The sequence below is a fragment of the Pristis pectinata genome, chromosome 15 (genome assembly GCF_009764475.1).
Source record: "Pristis pectinata isolate sPriPec2 chromosome 15, sPriPec2.1.pri, whole genome shotgun sequence".
NCBI classification, from domain to species: domain Eukaryota; kingdom Metazoa; phylum Chordata; class Chondrichthyes; order Rhinopristiformes; family Pristidae; genus Pristis; species Pristis pectinata.
The window spans coordinates 27,798,406-27,818,738 of NC_067419.1; the positions used below are offsets into that span (position 1 = coordinate 27,798,406).

The following is a 20,333-nucleotide window of genomic DNA, read 5'->3' on the forward strand; positions in this document are numbered from 1 at the left end:
TACCAATCCCTCCCTTCACAAAGTATGGAAACGTTACCCATTAACACAGGCACTGCTTCTTTAGGATACAATTGACAACCCAGGTAAATCTAATGGAGCTGACTCAGCCCGCAGGCAGCCGCTCCCTGTCTCAGTACACAGGGGATTGGCTATTCATATTTCCAACCAGACCATTGATTGGTTGGTGAATTTGGTGGCATATGATTGGCTAGATAATGGTCTTTATTGAAGCGATTGGCTAATGTACTTCCTTTCCTTGCGTTGTGATTGGCTGATGTTGTGAATTGCCGATTGTAGCGGAAGTGCTTTAAAACATTGTGAGAGGGCGGGGAGTGGACTGGGTAAAGTAACTGTTGGGTTGGTGTTGTTACGGGTGGCTTTTTTCAGAGTTTTTGTTTTACATTAACATCGTCGACTCACTGACTATTCTCCTCATTGGGAAGGAATGGATCTAGAAAACAAAGTAAAAAAGGTAAGAAAAATTAACATTTTGCTTTATCTTTGAACCTCTACCTTATCTTACCAAGGAAGGGGCTACACCCATTTGATCGTTTCCTTTTGTTCCTACTTAATAAACCATGCACCATCTTTGGTGAAATATTTATTAGCCTAGATTCTGATGAGAGAAGGTATTTAAGAGAAGCTGGCAATGAATGAACTGTGTGGAGTGAAAGAGAAGTCCTGCAGGACATTAAAAGGAAGTTGGCAGCCGTGAGCAGCGCATTCTACAGAAGGTTTAAAAACCTTGCACAAATCTACTGTAAAAGGGGAAAGGACTGAAATATGACACCGACGTTGCTGCAGTTAGCCTCCGATGGTACTAGGCTTATTTCTCCTGGTTTAACATGACGTCACTCGATCAATTTATTATTCACTCATTTATTAGTCTGAATGTTGGCTAAATAGGTAAAAGGCATCAGAAGGTCGAGATCATGTCATCTGGCCTAAAGGTTAAACGCTGTCAAATGCAGCTTGGATGGGGACAAAGAAAGAGCTCTATTCACAGCCTTGGGCCTTTTCAGAAGAACTTTACAGCTAATTAGTTACTAGTGAATTGTAGTCCCTGTTGTACTATAGGACATGTGGCAGCTAATCTGTCTGGACCAAAGTGTTTTAAACCTGATGTGCTTTTGAATGTTAGTTGAGGGTTAATTGTTAGTAAGGGCATAAGGGAGAACTTCTCTATTCTACTTGAAAGCAGTACTATGGAATTTCATCTACTTTGGGGGTCAGACAATGTCTCATCTGAAAGTCTGCTCCTCTGGTAGTGCTTCACAGCTTCAGTGTTACATTGGGCTGTTAACTTAAGTTTTTGCTAAAGTGCCCGATTGGGATTTAACTCTGACTTTGTACGTTAAAGATCCAACAGTTCTGACACCGATCAACAGATGTGATGTTGGGTGAAGGTGTAAGATCCTCTGAACGGCAGGAGAATACTCCTAAGAGTCCAGGCCTACTTGTATTCGTCCACCAGCATCAACAAAATAGATCTGCTGATAAAGTATTGCATTGTGTATTGGTTTATTATTGTCACTTGTACTGAGGTACAGTGAAAAGTTTGTCTTACAAACTGATTGTACAAGTCAATTCATTACACGGTGCTGTTACATTGAGTTAGTACAAAGTGCATTGATGTAGTACAGGTAAAAACAGTAACAGTACAGAGTAAAGTGTCACAGCTACAGAGAAAGTGCAGTGCAATAAGGTGCAAGGTCACAACAAGGTAGATCATGAGGTCATAGTCCATCTCACTGTATAAGGGAACCGTTCAATAGTCTTATCACAGTGGGGTAGAAGCTGTCCTTAAGTCCGGTGGTATGTGCCCTCAGGCACCTCTATCTTCTACCCGATGGAAGAGGAGAGAAGAGAGAATGTCCTGGGTGGGTGGGATCTTTGATTATGCTGGCTGCTACACCAAGACAATGAGAGGTAAAGACAGAGTCCAAGGAGGGGAGGCTGGTGTGCGTGATGCACTGGGCTGTGTCCACAACTCTCTGCAGTTTCTTGCGGTCCTGGGCAGAGCAGTTGCCGTACCAAGCCGTGATACATCCAGATAGGATGCTTTCTATGGTGCATCAGTAAAAGTTGGTGAGAATCAAAGGGGACAAACCAAATTACTTTAGCCTCCTGAGGAAGTAGAGGCGCTGGTGAGCTTTCTTGGCCGTGGCATCTATGTGATTTGACCAGGACAGGCTGTTGGTGATGTTCACACCCATGAACTTGAAGCTCTCAACCTCAGCACCATTGATGTAGACAGGTGCATGTACACCGCCCCCTTTCCTGAAGTCAATGACCAGCTCTTTTGTTTTGTTGACATTGAGGGAAAGGTTGTTGTCATGACACCATTCCACTAAGCTCTCTATCTCCTTCCTGTACTCCGACTCATCGCTTTTTGAGATACGGCCTACAACAGTGGTATCTTCTGCAGACTTGTAGATGGAGTTAGAGCAGAATCTGGCCACACAGTCGTGGGTGTATGGGGAGTAGAGTAGAGGGCTGAGGGTGCAGCCTTGTGGGGCACCAGTGTTGAGAATATTCGTGCCGGAGGTATTGCTGCCTATCCTCACGGATTGCAGTCTGTTTGTTAGAAAGTCAAGGATCCAGTTACAGAGGGAGGTGTTGAGTCCTAGGACTCGGAGTTGCTGATTGCAATATAGCAACAGTGTCCACATGTATCTGCAAATTGATTGACTGTTAAATAGTACTCTTGTTGTACTCAGAATAACCTGAACTATGTAAAAACCAGTTTGGGGATTTAAATCAACATCTAATGCCACTTTCAGGATATCTGTACTTTAATATGCATTGAAGCATTTTAATCAGCCTGGGTGTCTGAATCAATAATGAAGGCTTAATCTGTATTTGAGTGTAATAGATCAGTTAATATTTCTGTAGAATTATCACCATGTTGTTAATGCATTGTTCTATCACTCTGCCTCTTTAATGTTGTATTTAACAATTAAGTAAAAGCAGCAAATGAAAATTCATTGCTCTATTCATTTTGATTTAGTGGTTTTTTTTGTATATATCTTCAATAAGTTTAAGATCGTATTTCCTAGGAAGTGTTTAATGCAAAAGAAAGTCTCTCTCTCATTGCTGAAGAGGAAATTGTTATCTTAGATGTTACTTTCATTTCTAAATTAGGATACATTACTAAAATACTGTGTATTAGGAGAAGAATACACCATTCTCACAAATGAGAACATTGTTATGTGGTTGATTTGTGATATGCTGAACATTTCACCATTTTGTTTCAATCCTCCTTTCCTAATAAGGTACTAATTTTAAGAAAAATAAGCTTTAATGTTCATTACAGTCTAATGTTAGACATCAGAAGTTCCTTAACTATCTTAAACAATCAGTATTTTTAACTTGTACAGACAAACTGTATTGTCCATTAATTTGCATAATTTAATAAATTAAGGCAGTTTTTGTTTTGCAACAAAGACTTGGAATAAGGGCTTCAAGGAATTTGTGACATCATATTTTGAAGCTGGAAATTTTGTATTTAAGCAGCCTGAGTTTTGAACCATTTTCTCTTGTAAATTAGGAGACCTGCATATTTCAGAATGTAATTACATATATTTTAACTTGAAGAAAAGACTCTCATTCTTGTGCTTTTCGTGATCTCATAATAGTCCCATTAATAATCTGAGTGTGGTCACTGTTCTATTGAAAAAAAGTCAGCACACTTTGTGCACCACAAGGTTCTACAAAAAGCAATGAATTGAATGACTAGTTAATTTGTTTTAATGAAGTGGATTAAGAAGTGAAATCAGGAGAACAGAGCTGTTCAAGTATTGCAATGGGGAGGGGGTGGGTTGTGCTCAAGTAAACAGGAGGTTATTCAGTGTTTTAACCAATGTATGAGACTTTTGATAGTGCAGGGCTCTGTGAGTACTGCACTGAAGCCTCTGCTAACACTGGACTAAATGTCTTCAATACTGATGAATTCACAAACATTCAATGCTAATGAGAATGCTTTAATGAGCGAAATCAAAAAGGAGAGGCATTGCTACAATAGGCAACTGAATGTGGAAAATGCTGCACCATGTCTGAGATTCACAGCCACTCTAGTTAGGAGTAGCAGGTTAATCACTCTTGTGAAAGCAATCCTCCAAAATACTACCCAGCAACACTGTGGGAGTACCTTCACCAGAAAGACTGCAGCATTTCAAGAAGGTGGCTCATCACTTCAAAGATATTTAGAAATGAGCCAGTGATATGCACATCATGAAAACTTTTTTGGAAAAACTAATGCAAATTCCACTAAGTAATGACTTTGAACTTGATGTGCCTTTTGCTGAAAGGTCAGCAGCCTGATTCATTAATTGCAGTTTCCATGTCCACTAATCCTTGATATTTAATAACATTGCCATCACCGAGCCCCTTTCCATCAATGTCCAGGGGCCAGCATTGACCAGAAACAAGTGGACCAGTAATTTTAATACATTCACAATTCAGGAATGTGATGGAATTCTCTCCAGCAACTGGATGAGTGCAGCTCCAATGTTACTCAAGTAGCTTGGTAACAAGAAGAACAAATTTGTTTGATTGATACACTTTCCACTACCCCAAACATTCATTCTCTCCATCATTGCCTCACCAAGGCTATAATGTGTACTGTCCACAAAATGCACTACAGTTACTTGTCTAAGCTACTCCAACAGCACCCCCAACCCATGATCTCAACCACCAAAAAGAAAAAGGCAGTGGGTACAGAGGAACACATGACCTGCAAGTTCTTCAAGTTGCACACTGTCCTGACTTGAAGCATATTATCATTCCTTCATTGTTGCTGGGTCTAAATCCTGCAACCCTCTACCCACCAGCATAGCTGGAGTACCTTTACCAGAAAGATTGTAGCATTTCAAAAAAATGGCTCGTCACTCCTTCCTTGAGGGTACTTGGAAATGTGCCACTGGTACTTGCATCATGAAAAATTAGGTTGTTTGGGGGGTGGGGGGGGGGAAGGATGCAAATGCCACCACTTAAAAATTGAGTACAGTGTGCCTTAAGTGTTCTGATGACAAGTCATTAGCCTGAATCAATAACTATGGAGGTAGCTTGGTTTGCTGAGTATTTCCAGCATTTTTATTACATTTGACTTTGAAATGAATTTATATCTTGCACCTTTCTGGGTTTTTGCAAGCTGCATTCTGTATATTAGGACAGTGAATATACTTCATAATGATGAAGCACTTCTAAAAGTGTCCCATGAAGTAGACTTTAAATTTAAGGCCCTCTTTCCATAACCTCAGTTTAGAAAAATCTCAGTTCTGTATTTTAATTCCCTTATTTAAATGCATTTGGGCCTCAATTTGGAAGATTAAAACATAATTTGGTAAACTGTGCGCTTGCCAGTATAAACACATTGACAGCTCGCCACAAAGCTGGATAGTTGTAATTTGAGCCAGACTCCTAAATTAGTTGCAGTTGGGGGTAAAAATGCTGTCTCTACACACTTGATCTATGGTCAGTATAAAATGCCTGTAACCTGACTCCAAGAATACCCTTAAACTAGCCATTTTGGATTTGTCTGCTGTTAGCAGCTGCTGGACATGGATATCTCAAATAGCTTTGTTATCACATAGGGCCTTCACTTTGACCCATATCCAGGTGTTCTTTAATGATCAAGTTAGCTTTCCAAACACTGTCATCAGTAGTTTGTGTAAAGTAAATCTCTTTGTCAAATGAACAACAAATTTTTGTCAAATGCATTTTTCAATCTGATGATAACATATTTGCAGACTTTTTCTTTTCTCTTTTATTGAAAAGAATAACATGACTGAATGAGAATTTTGGTATAGTGTTCTGACTTTCTTTTAAAAATAAGTCATTCAAAAAGGAAAACGCTTGGATTAAATTTGGAGATCTTGTGTTTTAACTTGGCTCCAATTTAAAATAGTCCTAAGGGTAAAATTCTATTGCACTGCTATTTTTCAGAAGAGTTTGATGGACTGTTCAGTATACCTGGTGTGTCAAATTATCTTTGGGGCATTAAAGCTGAAATCTTGTCTGCATAATCTTGTATACTGAACTGTTGGTCACAGATGTTTTACATCTTTTAAAGAAAATATATCTGGACTAGCACCATGGTAGATAAAGCTACTGCACAGTAATTCTGCAGCAGACATTTTGTTTGATAGATGTTGTAGCAAGTGAAAATGCATTTTCTCATTTAACAAAGCAGATTATGATTTACTAACTGACACAGATCAAAATAAATTAGTTATCTCATTGTTCAGTGGCCGCCAGATTTGTGTTAGATGTACAATGGAGTTCATTATACAATGAACACTTTGAGGTGTTCCTTATTAAGGAGGTAGGACACTTGGTTCATCAGTTGATCTGGAATTATCCTACAACTTTCTATTTCTATATGTGATCCTGGGGTATGCACTTCCACTTTTTTTCTGTGGAACCCAATCCATGCTTGCTTTTTTTTGTAGTAAAGAACATCTTGGTTCAGTCTTTCACTATTTTGAGCCTTTGTTGCTTTGTCCTATATCTTTGGGATCATGTAATGTACCATTGCCTATCATATATCCTGCTAAGATTGGCTCTTAAATGTAAAGATAAAAAACCCCTAGGGCAACATTTCTTGTGTTAAATGTAGATGTGGGTTGGCTGCTTTCATCGTGTTTCCTTTTTAAATGAAGTACTTAAACCATTGTTGGTTTCCCAGTGGGCAGCTGCTTCCCCACTGAAAGTTGTGGTGCTAGTACACTGGGTTTATTTTTGGTAATTGGTTACATCAGTTTGTGCACACTATGGTCCAAAACAATTTCTTCTTGATCAACTACACTTTATTTTTCGTATAGATGACCCTGGGGCATGAACAAGGAGCAGGGGCCCCATGTCTGAAGTGCAAGGATAAATGTGAAGGATTTGAGCTCCATTTTTGGAGGTAATGTATGTTTAATGAATAATTAAAGTGCCCCTCCCTTGTCCTGTGCTTGGCAAATCCAACACTTCTGGTATATTAAACATTTCTTGTTTCACCTCTTATAGGTAACTACTCCTTTCCACCTCTGCTCCCTCATCAGCTATAAATGGAAGATGCTTGGTCTGCAGATCATTTTTCTTTTTGTAGGTTTATGGAGAAATTATTTTCTAGTTTCAGGAAAGGAATTATTTTAAAGACAACTCTCCACTTTAAGCTACTTTACATAAAGTGAAAATGTCAGGATTGATATGATATCATCACAAGACAATGGAGCAGAAGTAGGCCATTCGGCCCATCAAGTCTGCTCCAAGGAAAAGGGGAAAAAAGAAATGAGAAATTGGGGGGGGGGGGGAACAGGTACAAAAAAAAACACACCATTTTAACCCCAATTTCCGGCCTTATCCCCATATCCCTTGATACCCCGACTATTTAGATATGTCTATCTCTTCCTTAAACGCCTCCAATGATCTGGCCTCCACTGCTGTACCTGGCAAGGAATTCCACAAATTCACCACCCTCTGGCTAAAGAAATTTCTCCTCATCTCTGTTTTAAACCTGTACCCTCTAATTCTAAGATTGTGCCCTCTGGTCCTGGACTCATCCACCAAGGGAAACAGCCTAGCCACATCTACTCTGTCCAGTCCTTTCCCATTTTAAATGTCTCTATGAGGTCCCCTCATTCTTCTGTACTCCAGTGAGTACAGTCCAAGAGCCAACAAACGCTCATCATATGTAAGCCCTTTCATTCCAGGAATCATCCTCGTAAATCTCCTCTGAACCCTCTCCAACATCAGCACATCTTTCCTAAGATATGGGGCCCAAAACTGCACAGTATTCCAAATGAGGCCTCACTAGTGCCCCGTAGAGCCTCATCAACACTTCCTTACTTTTATACACTATACCTCTCGAAATAAATGCTAACATAGCATTCGCTTTCTTTACCACCGATCTGACCTGGTGGTTAACCTTTCAGGTATCCTGCATGAGTAACCCCAGGTCCCTTTGTACTTCTGTACTTTGAATTTTCTCCCCTTCTAGATAATAATCTGCCTGTTTATTTCTGTTTCCAAAGTGTACAACTGCACATTTCTCAACATTGAATCTCATCTGCCATTTCCTTGCCCATTCTCCTAAACTATCTAGGTCTCTCTGCAACCTTACTGTCTCCTCAATACTCCCTACCCCTCCACCTATCTTGGTGTCATCCGCAAACTTAGCCACAAAACCATTTACTCCATCATCCAAATTGTTAATGTACAACGTAAAAAGAAGCAGCCCCAACACCGACCCCTGCGGAACACCACTAGTAACCGGTAGCCAGCCAGAACAAGATCCTTTTATTCCCACCCTTTGCTTCCTGCCAACCAGCCAATGCTCCACCCATTCTGTTATCCTACCTGTAATTCCATGACCTCTCATCTTATTAATCAGTCTCTTATGTGGCACCTTGTCGAAGGCCTTTTGAAAGTCTAAATACACAACATCTACCGCCTCTCCCTTATCCACCCTACCTGTGATTTCTTCAAAAAACTCCAATAGGTTGGTCAGGCAGGATCTTCCCTTCACAAAACCATGTTGGCTAGGACCTATCTTGCCTTGCACCTCTAGGTATTCCATAACCTCATCCTTGAGGATCGATTCCAATAACTTTCCCACCATTGACGTCAGACTAATAGGTCTGTTATTTCCTTTATGCTGCCTCCCACCTTTCTACAATAACATTGCCCTTCTGTCTCATGTTATTATAGTATTAGTTGACTGTAAACTGAATAATTATTCCTTCAACATCTATTCACCTCCTCCTGGTCCCTTTTTAAAAGTGGATGGCAATCATATTCCTCAGTACAATGGAATTTAATTGGGCTTCAAAGTGGATTTTTTTTAATGAAATTACATATTTTTGCCATGACAGATTGTGTGACTCAACATTCACATACCAAAAGGCATTGATCAAGGAGCACCAGAGTGCCTGTGTTGCCTTGTTTATAGATTTAACTATAAAATACAGTGTATACTTCTATTTTGCAATATGATTTTCCTGATACTAAACAACTGGTTTATCACCTTTGGCAACTCAAATGCAAGTTGGTCAGTTTTTGAAACATCAAATTTTCATAATAGTTCGTCAGAAAAGCTAGACTTCTGGTTGGAACATTTCAGCCTGAGTACTTTGAATTCTGGATGAATTAAGTTCTCACAATTTTCTTCTTTTTGATTTCAATGTTTTCAAAGCTTCATTTTAAAATGGCTTTGCTATAAACTTGTACAGAAAAAAACTGAAATTATTAGTTGTCACAAATGGATGGCAATATATTCCTAAGCAATTGAATCCTAGTAATTCCCTTTGGAAGGAGAAATTATGTTGAATAATTATGAGAAAAATTGTTATGCTGTTCACTTTTTGTTTGAAAGCTGTAAGAATCTTTAAAACTGGCTATAAAGTTTCTACCCTTTGGATCAAAAGGATGAACCCTGCAATATTTCTGAAACTAGGCACAGCACCATATTTCTTTATTTAGCTTCTGTCTCTACATTTGATGGCTTATCATAGGAATTACAAGCATAGTCATTGGAGGTAGGGCTGAATATTTTCATCTAGACTGCCTTGGAAATTTTTATGAAGATGGCACTAGTTTTTGTTTCCCATTTCAATGAGATTATTTCTTGTATACATTATAGAATTAAGAATGCTACTAACACAAGCCAATGAACTCCTCAAATCTCTGCCTGTGCTTTGATCCATACAAACCAGCTAGTTTAATCATCCTGCTACCTATTCATAAGCCCTTTACTATTAAGCAAATTTTCTTCTCTCTTACTTAAACTCGCAAGGACATGGCCTAAATCATAATTTGTGGTTGACAGTTCCAAACTAAAACTATCCTACATACAGTAACAATGTATTTTTCCCCTCTAATATGGAATTCCTTAATATTGCAGTATGTTTAGTGCCTGATTACCTGTTTAACAGGTTGCAGTTGCACTGAGACATTCCAGATAGTGAGAGTTAATGTAGGAACAGTCCACTTGCAAAATTTGGTTTGATCAGAGTCAGTTTAGTTCTACTGGTCAATGTAGACACAGGAGACTGCAGATGCTGGAATCTGGAGCAACAAACTATCTCTGGAGGAATTCAGCAGCTTAAGCAGCATCTGTGGGAGGAAGGGAATTGTTGACATTTTGGGTCAACCCTACATCAAGACTAAATGGAGATGCAGGATGTCATCTTGCACCCCTCTTCAGTGCACTGATCACCTCAGGCTCTGATCTTGCTACACCCCATCCCTCTTTACACTGGCCATCTTACCTCTCCACCACATTGTTTGTTTCTGCTCTTCAATGTATCTTTTAACTCCATGATGAATCTTTATGAGCAAGTCCAAGAAAAAATGGACAATAAAACTAGATTGTGAAGTAAAACTGGAATTGCATTGCCAAAATTAGGTCCACTTTTGCAGAAATGGGATGAAATAATGGCACCCTAGCTCTGCCTTCATGGCAGTGCTTTCAGTTTCTCCATAGCCATTTTCTCCTTGCCTTATAAAGGTAAGCCATATTATGGCTATTCAGAAATTTTGCTAAACACTGCTGCATTTCTTGCTTCCCTGTTTCTGACAGGTGTGCAAGCTGTGCCCATAATGATGGAAGGGCTTGGTACTTCTATTCATTAGTGATTGAATTGCTTCTGATTTGGAATACTTAAAGGATGTGGAGGATAGGGAGATCAATATGGAGCATGCTAATATGCTAGGGTATTTCAAGATGTAGGAGGAGGTAGTGTTTGCTCTCTGAAAGAGCATTAAGGTGGATAAATCCCCAGGGCCTGATGAGATGTACCCCAGGCTATTGAGAGAGGCAAGAGATGAGATTGCTGTGGTCTTGACCAATAGCTTTGTGCCCTCTAGCCACAGGCAAGGTCCCAGAGGACTGGTGAGTAGCTAATGTTGTTCCATTTTTTCAAGAAGGAAAACAGGGATAATCCTGGTAACTGTAGACCAGTGAGTGTCATCTGTGGTAGGGAAGTTACTGGAGAGTATACTTAAGGATAGGATTTATGAGCATTTGGAAAACCATGGCTTAATTAGTGACAGTCAGCATAGCTTTGTGTAGGGCAAGTCATGCCTTACCAACTTGATTGAGTTTTTTGACAAGGGTGATTGATTGAAGGTAGAGCTGTGGATGTTGTCTACATGGATTTTGGTAAGGTGTTTGACAAGGTCCTTCATGGGTTGCTCATCCAGAAGATCAAGATGCACGGGATCCATGGTGAATTGGCCGTTTGGATTCCAAACTGGCTTGCCCGTACAAGACAGGGTAGTAGTCAATGGGACTTATTCTAGCTGGAGGTCTATAACTAGGGCATTCCTCTATATATAAATACAAAGTGACCTGGATGAAAATGTACATGGGTGGGTTAGTGAATTTGCAGATGATACAAAGATTGGTGTTGTTGATAGCATAGACTGGTAAAGGATACAGCGGGATATATATCAGTTGCAGATATGGTTGGAGAAATGGCAGATGGTGTTCAACCCAGCCAAATGTGAAGTATTGCACCTTGGGAGATCAAATGTATAGAGACAGTACACTCTTAATGGCAAGATCCTTAATGGTTTTGATGAGCAGAGGGATCTTGGGGTCCAAGCTTACAGCTCCCTGAAAGTGGCTACACGGGTTGATAGGGTGTTAAAGAAGGCGCATGGCACGCTTGCCTTCATTAGTCGAGGCATTGAGTTCGAGTCAGGAAGTTGTGCTGCAGCTTTAGTTAGGCTGCATCTGGAGTACTGCATTCAGTTCTGGTCACCCCATTATAGGAAGGATGTTGAGGCTTTGGAGAGGGTGCAGAAGAGGTTTATCAGGATGCTGCCTGGATTAGAGGCCACGTGCTATGAGGTTAGGTTGGACAAACTTGGGTGGTTTTCTCTGGAGTGGCAGATGCTGAGGGGAGATCTGATAGAGGTTTATAAGATTGAGAGGCCTGGATAGAGTAGACGGCCAGCATCTTTTCCCCAGGGTTGAAATGTCTAATACCAGAGGGCATGAATTTAAGGTGAGAGGGGGAAAGTACAAAGGAGCTGTACAAGGCAAGTTTTTTTTTAAAAGAGTGGTGGGTGCCTGGAATGCACCACCTGGGGTGGTGGTGGAGGCAAATACCATAGGGCTGTTCAAGAAGCTCTTAGGCACATGAATGTGAGGGAAATGGTAGGATATGGACATTGTGTAGGCAGAAGGGATTAGTTTAGTTGGGCATTTTATTACTAATGTAATTGGTTCAGCACAACATTGTGGGCCAAAGGGCCTGTTCTGTGCTGTACTGTTCTATGTTCTAAGTTGGGTGCAGAGGGCACGTATACCTATTTGGTGGAATGGGCTTGACATGCTCAAATGAAATTGTGCTTTTAACCCTCCTTTATATAGAGAGAGGACAGAAAGATTGGTGCCAAAGCAACCCAATTAGTTCTTTGGACAAATGGGCCTTCTGCCAATGGACTAAACTAGTAGCAGGTGCACAGGCGTCTGTGTAAGAACTCAGATAGGTTTCTGAAACAAGAAAATGTTGTTGACATGCATTGACCTCCTATGTTACTAGTGGTGGGGAGTGGCAGGCACACTGACTTGATTTTAAAACATTATTCTTGACAATCTAACATCCCAGATTGCAAATCTACACTTGAAAGCTAAATTTATTAAAAAGGTACAAATGTGATTAGCCCAAACTCATTGGGAAGTTGGAAGCAGAGGTCAGCAGGACAACCTGAGTTTACAGTCCATTAATGGACAGGTAATCCTACATGAACTACTAATCTTCAGACCCAAGTTCCAAGTATGTTTGCAGTATGGTTTTTCCATGCTGGAGTGCCAAGGTGGACATTGATGGCATCCAATAGCACCTCTCCATCACATCATTATAAAGCTTCTGTGACTAGCAACACTTCAAATAAAGTTTTGGTCTGCAGTATTTTGGAGCAGCTCACCAGTACAACTTTAAATATGTGAACAGCTATGATTCTAAGCTTGTGTAGGGTTTGTGACCTGTAAAATATTTCTATTACTACTGAGACACTGGCACATCATCATTTGTGTCATTTGCATATTTGTCATCCAAGATGTGCATGGAAATATTATTACAAGAATTGCCAGATTGCACCTGGATGCTGCCAATACCTAATTTAGCCTTGGCACAACCTGTTCTGATCCCTGCACTGCCTTGCTGTTGGACTGCTTATGCAAAATCCCATAATAGTTGAACAAAAATTTCTTCCAGCTGAATGGTGGCAAGAGCAAGACTATTGTCTTCAGTTTCCATGAGAAAGTCCATACCTTGCTCACTTATTCCATCCTTCCCTGACAGTGGTCTGAGGCTGAAGCCAACTGTTCATAATGGTGCCATAGTTGACCATGGGATAAGCTTTTAACATTGCAAATACACCATTTCCAAAGCCATGACCTTCCATCTCTTGTATTGCCTGGCTGCCCTTTCCCAGTTCATCAGCTTTTGAAACATTCATCTAGACACCAATACTTGTACAGTTCTGGGTAGCTTGCTGCTTCCCACCTCCCACCTGACACAAATGTAATCTTATCCAAAATACTGCTACCTGTATCCTAGTACTCACTATGTCACACTCACTCCTCCAATAAATGCTCTTTGTTTAAATAGGCTGCTGGTCCTACAGCACATCAGTTTCAAAATTCTCAGCTTTTTCCTTGCATCTCTCCATTCATCTTGGTAACCCTTCCAGCTCTCCTAGATGTCAGTGTTCCTCCAACTTTCTTGCATGGGCCCAATTTTAATTTCTGCTCCCTTGGTAGCCTTGAAGAAGGCCCTATGCTCTGGAGTACCCTCCCTAAACCTTCAGTCTCTCCACCTCCATACAACTAATCTCCATCTGCCCATGTGGCGCGAATTCTTACTGACTGAAGTTGGTGATTCCAACCAGAACTGACAGCTTTCAGCCCTGTCTTGCTGAAATTCATGGTGTTACCTTAGGGAGTTGGTCTCTACAATCCCATGCTAGTCAACCAAGTGTAAGAGGAAAATATAATTGCCTATCTCCAGTCATTTTATTATTTTTGTTGTGGGCATTATTAATTATTATTAATGCTATTGCAGTGCCTAGTTTAATTCTGGGATTGAGACTTGTCCTGATGCAAATACAGTGAAGGAATTCCTGTTGTTGCTGATGTACTGCTTTGCCAGAGAAAGTGATTTCCAATTTTAAACAGTGAGTAAGCCAGGTGACTGGCTGGTTTGAATACTCTGCAGGGAGACAATACTGCATTCTATCCTTTCAGTGTTACAACTCCAAAAGATTTTTTAATCCCATTGCATTTATTACATTGGCCCCCTTCACATCCCTGCAGGGGAAACATGTGGATATTCAAAGGGCTCTTCAGTCACAATAAAGGTTGCTGAAATGTTGTACTAATTAAACCACAATAGTTTGCTTTTCCATTGCTGGAGAGGCTGTTGGAATGTAACTGTTACTATTAGCCATTGTCACTAGCTTCAAGTTGTATTCTTCTCCTAACGAGCTGCTGAACAAAGCCTTTTCTTTCTGTTTATAAATTCCCCCTTTTTAATATAAAGCCACCATGAACAAAAGGTAATTCAAGTAGCACTACACTGTAAATCAGACCGCAAGATCAGTTTAAGGGAGCTAAACACACTTCCCACATGTTAGAACAGCCTAGATTTATTTACCATTATTAGACTGTGAACTATTGAGCAAAACATTGGCAAGGAAAGCATACCCCATGAAGTGCAAGAGTAAATTTCCCATCGTCCTTGAAGACAAGGTTGCTCGCAACCTTTCTACAAGCTTCATGAAATTTCTACATTTCTGCATTGTCAATTTTATCGAAGATGCTGAAGATCTGAAGCAAAAACAAATGTCTGTGAATGCTCACCAGTTCGGGTAGCATTTGCAGAGAGAAGCAATTAACTCTTTGGGTTGATTGAACTTCCCAGTTGAATTGATGAAAAGCATTGACCTGAACCATTAACTCTCTGGAAATAATCTTCAGTGCAGAGAAAATGTTTTCTCTCTATATTTGCACAATATCTTTGCTATTATAACTAATTAAAGTAATTTAAGTCATTTATTAAGTAGCTAAGCAACCAATTTCTAGATCTGAATATAATTCAGTGCACTTTCACATATATAATAGGAATAAACTAAACTTTGGAAAATCTGCACTCTTTGAGCATCCAGTGGTTATAGTGTTTGTTGGCATTTTAAGAATTGAATGTTTGGTAAAGCAGATAAACCACTCTAGCTTAAAGGACAACCAAACAAAATACCAACCAATTGCCAAGCTGCTGCTTCTGATGTTGTTCCCAGATTAGTTTTTGCACTTTCAATCTCCTTCACCTGCTTCCCTTTCCAGGCTTTGTTCCAATTTCTCTTATCCCTGCTACTCTTGATGATCCTTGTCTCACCATGCTCTCCAGTCTCCACTCCTCCTCTTCTCATCCCCACTGCTCTGGATAGCTGTTCTAGTTCTTCAAACCATTGAGTTACAGGTTCAAGTGCTGCTTGAGTTGCCTTTTTGTTGGCTGTGGTTTGCATAATTTCTCCTTTTTGTTTACTTAGAGCACCAAGTTAGGAGGCTAGTGTATTTCAAAAGCCAGCCATGTTTATACAAATGCTGCTTGTTCTTGCCAGTAGTTAAGACATTGAACCTCCTTTGATGTTCCTTATTGATTGTGGAAACTTTCCAATGGTGTAGGTTTGACTGAGGTTTAAGTTGCATGGATTGTGAAGAATCGAACCGAATTCCCTGCTGCTGTTCTTTGTACTTTCCTTTTATGGACAGTGAACTGAGGAGCTGTGTAACCATACACCCAGCCAGCCAATGCTGGAACTGCATATAATTTGGTGAAGTAATGTAACAAACTTCATCCTGGCTTTTTGTTAGTCTTGTATCCATAAGTGGGAAAGCCCAGGGATCTGTGTTCTGTCACTGAAGTGTGGTACATTAGAAACAACTTGTACACATGTATGTCTGTGAGAGGTTGACTTAATATATTCCAAAAAGACGTGGTGGTTTCTGTTTCTGTTAAAATCAGACAGCAGTTTGATCTGGTCGGTAGTTCATGATTAGTCCAATGAGACAAATAGAATCTAATGACTTAGTGTCATTGTTATTCAGATTAATTAAGACTAATGAGGAGTGGTCTTCCAAAGGTCCAGCTATTAACACAGCACCATCAAGAAAGTAAGGTAAAGAGGAATTATGATTTTATTAATAATAATCACTACCTTTATTGATTGTTGCATGAAACCTTTCACAACTCCAGCAGCCTCTTTGCTGCCTGAATGATATCAAGCTGGGAGCTTTTCTTTTTGTCCAAGTCCTAATTCTGTTCACTTCAGGGGCACTAGTTATGAATCTCCTACATCCCGCAACCATCCCTGCATTCCTAGATGTAAACAGTTGCCAGGATGTTACAGATTTTGAGAGAAGTCTGGATTCTAAGGTGCTTCTGACACACAACTAAGCATGTACTAATGTGGAGACCAGACCTCAGTCACTTATGACTGCATTATGGTTATATCTGGTGTATTTATTCAATTACAACTAAAATTTGTAACGAAAATGCTATGATTGATGCACAGGTATAAGTACAGCATTATTCAAGTCTTGAATATGCTTAATTGTTTGCAATTCTTAAACTTCTATGATGAAGCATAATGTTTTGTTAATTATATTTTTCATTTAAAGATGTCTATGCTTATTGTGTATTCTTAAGTGCTTGTTTCATTACTTCTGTATTGTTTAATATCTATTTTGTGGGAAGTTCTTCTGGTTTTTTTTATTTGCCTTAATTTTAGGTCATTTTCCTTTTCTAATGTCATTGTGTCCCTGAAGGAACAGGAACACTGCGCATGGCTTCTGCTTCGTCATTAGTTGGTAGGAGATATGAGGATATCCTGAGAAGCATGGTGAAGATCAACAACTTTGTGCTGGATTTGAAGCTACCTCTGTTATTATGATATGCTCAGCATGCCTTTTTCATTAAATATATTCAAGGTTAATTCACTGTGTTTGCAACAGTATTTCAGAATAACAAGAATCTGCAATTCTCTATACTAATGAGGTCTTTAAATTCACAGGAAGATCTGTCGTAATTGTAAGTGTGGTCAGGAAGAGCATGATGTCCTTATCACTACTGAAGAAGACAAGAAAGTGGGCAAACTTTTTGAAGATACAAAATACACTAGTCTCATTGCAAAACTTAAAACTGATGGAGTCCCTGTCTACAAGCGCAATATGGTAACTCTTACTAATCCAGTAGCAGCCAAGAAGGATGTAGCCTTTAACACCATTACATATGAGTGGGCCCCACCGGTCCAAAATCAGGCATTGGTAAGTGAGTGATAAATATTATTCACATGTTGTGTGACTTGCTGAAAGGCACGATTGCAAAGTAGTCTCTATTCTAAATCTACAAAATTGTCAAATTTTTTAATTGTTTTCTTTTTACAACAATATTTATATTATTCAACTTTGGTTACTATATGCTATAATATTTCCCTTTAAGAATTGAGGAGATGATCACAGCGCACCTCGGGGGGGGGGGGTGCAGAAGGAATGTTGGAGACAAAATGCAGGAAAAGATCCAAATGTCTAGCTGTATTTGCATACCAGAATAACGTGTCTTAGTTTTTGTATGGAAAACCTGAATACTTTGGCCTTTTGCCATCCCAGATGCTCTTGCATCACAACAGCTGCACATTTATCTTATTGCTTTATCTGGAGCTGGAAAATCTTCATTTAAAAGTACTAGTGTGATGAGTTCGGGGAGAATAACTATTTGGGAAACTAGTTTGTCTTTGGACAGCTGTTGTCCAAAGCTGCATGTTTCTTTAGAGGCAAATAAGGGAAAAAGTTATCTTGCTTAACTCTCAAACTTGGAAAGCTTTAATAATTCAGCTAATTTCTTCCTTTGAAGGCTGTGCGATATATGGAGCTGCTACCAAAGGAGAAACAACCAGTGGCTGGCTCGGAAGGAGCTCAGTATCGAAAGAAGCAGTTGGTTAAGCAGCTGCCTGCTCATGATCAAGATCCTGCAAAGTGCCACGAGTTGTCTGCTAATGAGGTGAAGCAGATGGAGCAGTTTGTGAAGAAGTACAAGAATGAGGCTCTTGGGGTTGGTGATATCAAGCTCCCTGATGAGATGGAAGCACAATCTAAAGAACGAAGCAAAAATGATGCTGGTGAAAGAAGTACGACAGCTGCGGTTGGGTCAGTGGCTGGACAACCTGATGCAAATTATGTAAGTACTAAAGCTTGCAGCAGTAAGGTGGAGCTTAACTTTGTTAATGGATACCTTTCTATTCTTGGACAATATTTAAAAGCTAATGCATCCAAAACAAGTTCTGTCTTTTTGTTTGTAATTATAAACAGCATCTTTAGTTTCTGATGGTTAATTGGCTGCAATGAATGAATATCTCTACATAAGATAAGGAGTCTTGATTATTTTTTTAACCACTTCAAAGATGTAGCTTTACTGAATGGAATTAAGGTTAATATTAATGTTTTTTTAGGATTGTAGTATATTTTGAAAATATTAACATATGTAAATGACTCACTACTTTTTTATTTGTATTTTAGGTGTCAGTGTATAAATTGATCAGCTCTGATACCATACTAGTTTGCAAATTTTTGTTTTTTTTTAGTTTGTTTTCCCCATTGCCTTGAAAGGAATACCATTTTAAATATGCAGCTGTTTTGGTTAGAGCAGTGATTTTTTAATATACAACTAGCATTGCAATTTGAGACCAAATCACTAGTTTATTTGACTTCATCCGAACCTGACAACTGGGAATCTCTCCCAAGCCATGGTGCCAGTGGTTCAATATGGCTTATATAGTTGGTATCTGCTGATAACTAGAGTATTTCAATATGTATGGTGGAAGCACTAGCAATATTTTCTCCTTTGATAGAATGTCACAAACTTTGCACACTGATACATGTCATGACCCAAGCATTTGCTTCAAAAGATAATTACTACTTAGTGAGAAGAGCATATAGCAATATGATGCTTAAGACTATAAAGTATGGCACTACCACCAATCTGGTGTCCATTCTTGAAATTGACAGTTTTCCCTTAAACTATGATTTCCATTTGCTTCATTGATAATCAGTGTACTCCAAAGTAATTTTAGTGTTTGTAATACTTTGCCCCAAGGATATGAGGAAACATTTTTTATTAACATGATCTTTCTCTCTATCTTGCTCCATCCCTCAATTCTTGAAAGTATTGAGGGCTCCAGAAAACATTGGCTGGGCATTTGTTTCTCTGCAGCTGTTTTCTGTGTGTTGTTTTTAGAATGATCAGTTTCCACTTCCCTTACTTCCCTGTTCACCAGTAGGGGATTACCAGAAGTAACTCTTCAACATAAAGGGGAAAAGTTCTCACTAACCTGGAAATGGAAAGGGAGCATACTTGTGTGTAAATCTACACATGTGGGTCACCCATTGAGGGTTGTCAGCTTGGGTGGGCCACTTGTAAGGAACCTAAACAGCACAAGTTCTTCAAAATTGTATTTTCTGCAGTTGTGACCAAATTAAAAAGATATATTTTCAAGTGTTGATATCATTGACAATACTGGCTGAAGTTGTAGAAGGCGACAGGGAGATTAATATCACTTTATGGAGACCTGGCATGGTCATGTACCAGAATACTTTGGATGTCTGTCCTAGACAGGAATGACAATTGAGGGTAGGAGCTGAGGTGAAGAGGCTAAATGATTGTGGTCTGGAGATGGTGGTGATGAATAGCATGTTTTGGGGATGAGAGGATATTTGGGGCAGAATTCAAGATCTGGGGGGGGTGGGCTAGTGATATTAAGGCATTCAGTTAAGTTACTTATCTCTATTGCTTGCAATCTCTGGTCTTGATTTCCTTACAATAGACAGATTGTGCCAACTCCTTCAAGGCAAAGCAACCTTGGAGATAGTCCTCAATCTAGAGTTGGGTCCTTTATTCAAAAGGTGGTTGAAGCCCAGATCAGGAACATGGATTTTACTAACTTCTGTGACCCTACTGACCTATTCTCCTGTGACCTTTTCAGGCTTGTGCTCCAGCTAGTACAATATTTTTTATTTGTATTACATCTTTAACAACTTGGGGAAAATCCAGTATGCTGCCAATTGAGCAGAACTAAACAACAGCTTGGAAATACTGCAATTATTGTTTCTCTTTCATGGCTGAGGGTGTAATTTTGCTTCTCCCTACAAAAGGACCTCTGCATTCTTCATGTTAAATCCAATATGTGCAGGAAATGTTACACCCAAGTGATGATGGAGAAATTCAACTTTGGCCAGTACTAAACATGTAAAGGAAGATTGGTCTACCAGTTGTACATCACAA

General features: G+C 39.6%; 1 protein-coding gene across 1 annotated transcript in view; it reads left to right on the forward strand.

The window, feature by feature from the left end:
- The first annotated feature begins 310 nt into the window (after positions 1-310).
- The window catches only part of tes (testis derived transcript (3 LIM domains)), a 33,593-nt gene continuing 13,570 nt past the window's right edge, over positions 311-20,333 (forward strand). Inside the window, exons 1-4 of the mRNA XM_052030281.1 lie at positions 311-472; positions 6,825-6,910; positions 17,071-17,323; positions 17,910-18,233. Of these exons, the coding sequence (XP_051886241.1) occupies positions 446-472; positions 6,825-6,910; positions 17,071-17,323; positions 17,910-18,233 (690 nt within the window). The 5' untranslated portion in view covers positions 311-445. The remainder of the gene's footprint in view (positions 473-6,824; positions 6,911-17,070; positions 17,324-17,909; positions 18,234-20,333) is intronic.